The 6,815-nt window shown below is 35.8% G+C and overlaps 1 protein-coding gene across 1 annotated transcript; it reads right to left on the bottom strand.

Annotated features, from left to right (window-relative positions):
* Nucleotides 1–301: 301 nt before the first annotated feature.
* Nucleotides 302–2,576, bottom strand: LOC120535360 (zinc finger MYM-type protein 1-like). The gene is given in 2 exon segments (XM_039763147.1): nucleotides 302–1,927; nucleotides 1,929–2,576. Coding segments are annotated over 2 exon segments (2,274 nt in total).
* Nucleotides 2,577–6,815: the final 4,239 nt, after the last annotated feature.

Below are 6,815 nucleotides of genomic sequence, written 5' to 3'. Positions count from 1 at the left end.
GATTTAGACTTGATAAGGCCCTAAGCTATTTGAGACATGGGGCCCTTTATAAGTCCAGATATTCTATGTAAGTGCCAAATATGATTTTCCGATACCTAGAGGTTTAAACTGAAATACAATTAAGAAGTACATAGATAGTGAAATAATAAATGCTTAACTTAAAATAATTTTTATTCATAATAAACTTAAAAATGCAAAATCTGGTAAAAAGAAACAAAAGTTCTTTTAAAAGGCACAATGTACAAAGGTTTATTATCTAATATCTTGAAACATGGTATAAGGATTAAGGAATTATATTAAACTAAAATACTTTCTTTCTTGCCTTTGCCAGAGCAACGTCACTGATGACATCATCAAATGATAAACTGCGTAGTTTGTCACTTTCTATGCACATGAGACTGAGGGAACATAATTTATCTTGTGTCATTGTTGTTCTAAATTCATTTTTTATTCTCTTCAGCTGAGAAAAAGATCTTTCTCCAGAGCAATTTGCAACCATCATACATAGAAACAATCTCAAAATTGCTTCTACATTAGGGAATGCTGTTTGGACACGATCGGTAAATATTACCCTATACAGATCCTGATGTGTCAGACTATCATGTTCCGCTGAACCATGGGCTTGACTATGTCTAACATATTGGTGAAAATGCTTGACTTCTCCTACAAGATTCATGTCCACATCTTCAGGATATGTTTGGCATAAAGCACTAACTCCTTCACGAATCTCTTCTTCTGTAGCTTCTAATTTTGTTAGGAATGAAAAATTTTTGGCAGCATCATTGTATATTGAGGCCCTCTGTGCCAGACTTGACTCTAATGCGTCCATCACAGGTATAAATGTTTTAATTCTGAACTTGTCTCTTGGCCCAAGGTTCTCTAAAGCATCATCTTCATCATTATTGATATGCCTTCTTCTATAACTGCTTTTCTTGTAATCAACATCAGGCAAATTTTCCTTTGCTTTTTCTTCAAAATGATCGAACATATCCCTGGAACCTTTAACAAAATCCGAAAGTGAAGCATACGATTTCCTACATACATCTAGACTAATTTGGGGGTCTTGCAGTGATTGACTAGTCTTGTGAAATTCATCCAGCAAATAACTCCATAAATATAACATAACCATAAATTCAAACTCCTCCATTTTATTCAAAATGTTTATGGCTTGATTTCTTGTTTCGCCTTTCTCTGTAGTATCAATATGCAGCTGATGCAATGCAGAAATTATTCCATCATAACTATCAAGTATTGCACTTGTGGCCATTGAATGTGCTTCCCATCTAGTCTTTGACAAAGACTTTGGAACTATTGAATCATCTTTGAAGAAAGACAACAGTACTGCCCATCTATGTGTAGATGATGAAAAGAAATTATATATTTCTTGAACAATTCCAAAAACGTTTACTGCATCTAAACAACAGTCAGCTGCTGCTCTACCAACAAAATTCAGGGAATGACCAGTACATGGAATATACATAGCATACTTGTTAATCTTCAATATTATTTCTTGTATACCCTTGTATTTGCCAGACATATTGACAGCATTATCATATGACTGGCCTCGACACTTACTAAAATCTATTTTACACTCATTTGTAAGGTAGTTGTGCACCATCTTAGCCATACTTTCCCCTGTGTGGCTACCCATCTCTAGGAAAGTTAGAAAATGTTCGATAGGGAGCCCATCATCTGGTGAAACATACCTCACAATAACAGTGAGCTGATCAATATGGGACCGGTCTGGAGTAGAATCTACAGATAAACTGAAATATCCTGAAGTTCTTAAATTATCCAAGGTTGAGTCTCTTACTTTATGTGCCATAATTTGGATAAATTCATCACATATTGTTTTAGAAAGATAAGATGTGACACCTGATCCTTTATTCCCAAAGTTTTTTATATGGGTTGCTAGAAAAGGAATAAAATTTTGCTATAAGTTCGAGTAATCCAAGGAAATTGCCACTGTGAGGAGAACCAAATGTTTCTTTATCTCCTCTGAAAGGTAAACCACGCTCTGCCATAGTAATTATGATTGCCACAACTCGTTCAAGACCATTTTTCCAGTACTGCCGTTTATTATTTATCTGTTCTGCTAGTTGGCAGTCAATTGTTGAGCCACGTCTTCTTGTAAGATATGTTACCGAAGCTGTTCTACGGTCTACAGAGTTTTCATGACTTTGAACTAAATAGGTGTTACGCCAATCACAAAATCCATCGGATGATAATGGTGTAGAAGAATTTGAAAAGAGTTTACACACGAAACAATATACACGACCAGTTGCTGGCGAATATACTAACCATTCTCTGCAATATTTTTCACCATTAGCCCGTTTGGGATAGAACAAGCCTTTTGAGCAATATATGTCTTGGTTTGCAAAAAGCTTCCTTGATTTTGTAAATGAGCCATGTGAGTGCTGAGATTCTGACGGACCTTTTTCTACCCAGTATAAAATCTCACCTTTACTTAAATCACCCCATAGCCCAACATCATTCTGTTTGTTTTTTGATACTGAATCTTCTCTGCTTGTACTACTCTCTGGTTTATAAATCTTAATATTTGTTGCTTCATTCATTGAAGTAGATTCTATACAACTAGATGTACCAGGTTCTGTATCAGGAATAGGATGAATATCCCGTGAGTGAGTCACTGTGGTAGAGGCTTTTGGTTCATCTGGCCCCTTATCTATCTTTGTTAAGAAACTTTCTAATTTTGGTAACTTGCTATGCTCTTCTTCAGCTCTCTGCTTCTTTTCCGCTTTTGAGCTCCACTTTTATAACTTCTGGTTGACATCTTGCAAACTGTGGGCAGAATATTTAATATAACTATAAACATACATTTAAAAGTAATATAATGCACAACATTTTTTATTGAAAATTTCCTGTGATATTACCACTACTTACCAGCAAGCAATATTTTTATAATAAGTAATGCAAGCAAAGAGAAAATTAACAATATCTTCTCAAATTTTAATAGTTTAACTAATTAAATTAAAGAAGAAAAAGCAATAAACATATACATTAATACTTAATTTAATACAATCAAAACAAAATACAGTGGTACCTTGGTATACGTCTGCTTTGGAATAAGTCCAACTTGGTATACGTCCTGTTTAGAGGCAAAATATTTTGCTTGGTATACGACCTTTGTTTGGAATACGACTCGTGTGCTAGAACAACACGTGTGGTATACCGGGCGCGCGCCTTCAAAAAAAAGGGCCAAGTTTTAACCTGTACAGTAATCCCTCGCTATATCGCGCTTCGACTTTCGCAGCTTCACTCTATCGTGGATTTTATATGAAAGCATAACTAAATATATAACACGGATTTTTCGCTGCTTCGCGGGTTCTGTGGACAATGTGTCTTTTTACTTCCTGTACATGCTTCCTCAGTTGGTTTGCAAAGTTGATTTCATACAAAGGACGCCATTGGCGGATGACTGAGAAGCTAACCAATCAGAGCACGCTGGTAAGTTCTCCTGACTGAGAAGCTAACCAATCAGAGCACGCAGTTAAGTTCCTGCGTGCTGAATGCAGTGTTAACCAGGAAGTCTCGTCTCGCTCATTCAGCATCAACGTGTTTCGCTGTTTAGAGTTAACTTTTGTGCTCTTTTGTGTTTATCTTTGTGCATAGTCAAGTCCTTCATTATGGCTACAAAACGATCTGCTACTGCTTCAGGGGCCGTGCCCAAGTGCAAACAGAAGATGTTAATGATTGCCGAAAAGGTAAACGTTTTGGATTTGTTGAAGGCTACGATTCTTTTTATTTAAAAAGTAGGAAAGGAATATAAGATCTACGGCCGCAGTGTCCTTTTAACCAGGGTGCAAAATGAGTTGTAAGTGGATGTAATAAGGCAGTAGTCTGGATGTAATCTGCTTTAGGGATTTGGATTGAAGACTGCCAGAAGAAGAACAACGGTAGTGCTTCACAATCGCCTGAATTGGCTTCTTTGGAAGGGCGGTAACGCTCTCCTTTGTTGTACAGTAAAATTAAACTCATTGTTATCGGACAAATCATTTTCATTTATTTCATCTAATTGCTTTTGTATCTATGTATTTTAGTATTAAGCAGTGTTAAATTATTTTATACAGCCCCATCAATGTACTGTATAATATGCCAATAACAATAGGATTTTTTTTTTATGGGAACGAATTAATCATTTTCCCATTATTTCTTATGGGAAAAATTTGTTTGGTATAAGTCCTGTTTGGTATAAGTCCAAGGATCTGGAACGGATTAAGGACGTATACCAAGGTACCACTGTAATATGTATTTTTAAGTTTATATATTAAGTTTATATATTAAACTTACAATTTGATATTATATTGACAAAAAAAAATGTTAAAAATATATGCTATAATTACAGCTACAGGTGTCCGCATAGGATCGACCTATCTATAAACTTTAAATATCAATTCTAATGTTTTATCACTTAAACCTATTTAGGACAATATGTCATTAATTTCAATATGATTTACCAATTTTTATTTAAAAAAAATTGTTATCATGCAAAGTCTACTGTTATTTTGACTTTAAAATATAGAAAACATGGTTCTCTATTTTCTATATTTTTTTCAATTTCAATACGATCGCAGAAAAATGATTGCATGCAACACCTGTACTAACCATGTTAATTATGCACAACTATCCAACAAGATTTTTTATCAAAATATTGTAAAAAAAAAAAATTAAATGCGGTAGAAAATATTCTTGCATTAGTTATGTTATGTGCGTACTTATGTAAAATGCACTTACCTGAAATGTAACTCAGGTAGGACACAAAAAACTACTTTTCAAAATAATGTCAACAATCAAATTATCAAAGAAACACACACTGCAAATAAAAGGTCAGAATAGTGTATCATTTGCCGGCTCACTCGAACTACAAAAGATCAGCACATGCTCGAGTGTAGAGGAGGAACACAGGAGAATCCCCGTGTTTATAGTAAAAGAAATTATATACTCTAAAATTTAGAGTCTAAACGTTCCATTTCTATTGTGAAATAATAATGAAATAATTTTTAAAATTACAGAAATTACCGGCATTTACTGTCGAAATTTATCAGTAATTTCGGTAGTCATAATTACCGATAATATTGGTTAACCGGTTATCGGTAATGCAAACCCTAGGCACAATAAGCGCTCTGTTCTTCGAAAAGACACGCAAAAAAATTGGGTGAAGAATATTGGACGTCCCGGACGTGCGGCATTGGGACAAATAATGCTGTAGTATATTTAAGTATATATGACAATTGCTCACTCGGACAATTTGTTTTGGGGGCCCCCAAGAAGGCGGGGGCCCTAAGCTATAGCTTGTGTAGCTTATACGTAAATCCTGCACTGTTCACCGCCAAGGATTTCAATCTTTATTGTTTAAGCAAACAAAAAAAGAAAACTTAACAATGCTTACAGTGTGAATAAGTTGTTTTTTAAGTTGGCAAGATTGTCAGCATTTTTAGAATGCATAGTAAAAGACATAAAAAATGGTGAAAATGTACAGATGTACAGGCATTGTGGGGTCAGAAAGTACTCAAAACCTTCTGCACACTTTATTGAATATAGAATTTACACAGAACGTTTATTTATTTTGACTCCAGGTGGAAATTTGGCTTTTACAAAAGCTCTTAGAATAAATAAATACATAAATAGACAAATATATATATATATATTGTCACACATGTGCGATTGGGAGACAGCTAAAGGGCCTGAATGATAGTAATTCCACACCAGACTAGGGGATGGTGGGGTCCACTGACTGTTTCTCTTAATCCCTTGCAGACCATTCTTGGGAAACCCCACAGGGTTCCGGCGCCAATGATGATGTCACTTCCGGGTCTGGTGCCACTGATGATGTCACTTCCAGGTCTGACTACCACTGATGACATCTTTTCCTTTACTTGGTATATAAAGCCCCAATCTTAACTACATAGCTCAGTTCTGTTTTGGACTTGTATCTGTGAACACCTCTCTTCAATTTAAACCAATTTTGCAGCCAAGTAACAATATGTGGGTGGCTGCTGAAAACCTTTTCGATGACATTGTGTCATTCTTGTGACAATATTTATATACTGTGATGTGTGAGTCCATGTTTTGCACCCCAAAACATGAGGTTGAGTCACAGTACTTTAACAATACCAAATTTATTCAACTTGAAATAGGAACAGCACAGTTATTTATTGTATCAGGATCTACCACTCTCCTATACACAGACACAGCAATCTGACAGGATCGTGACCAGGTTAATGGCCAAGTAATACTGTTCTCTGCGGTTGCCCTGGTGACTGAGATGCTGTTTTCCACAGACTTGATGATCGTGCTTCGGGATGCTCTTTGGCGTGTTGTCCCATTGGGGGGAGCCCAAAAAGAGTTTAGAAACCTTACAATATATATATATATATATATACAGGTATATATACGTATATATATCTCATATATAGGGCGAAACGTGTGTTGTGTACTCTTTGTATTATTTGGCACAAAACTTCTGACTTGTCAGTTCCAGCCACAATGAGGAATTATACAGGCATATTGCTGTTGATATAAAGGGATCTCCCATAGTGTTTCTTGACACACTTCTGCTGAATAATTTGCAGAATTGTTCATAATGGCACTTAATTTTGTTTTAATTGTTTCCTTTACTACGGCCTCCAGGAGGTCCAGAGTGTGTCTCATAACTTACCTTGCCCTTTCAGTGAGTCTCTCCTGAAGTGATGTTGCCAGCCCAGGACATTGGCCATCACAGAGTTGTAGAAGATGTGAAGGATATCACTTTCCACATTAAAGGAATGCAGTTTCCTAAGAAAAATGAGCCGGCT

The sequence above is a fragment of the Polypterus senegalus genome, chromosome 9 (genome assembly GCF_016835505.1).
Source record: "Polypterus senegalus isolate Bchr_013 chromosome 9, ASM1683550v1, whole genome shotgun sequence".
Classification (NCBI taxonomy): domain Eukaryota; kingdom Metazoa; phylum Chordata; class Cladistia; order Polypteriformes; family Polypteridae; genus Polypterus; species Polypterus senegalus.
Note: the sequence above shows the minus strand (reverse complement) of the source record. Positions and strands in the feature narration are given on the sequence as shown.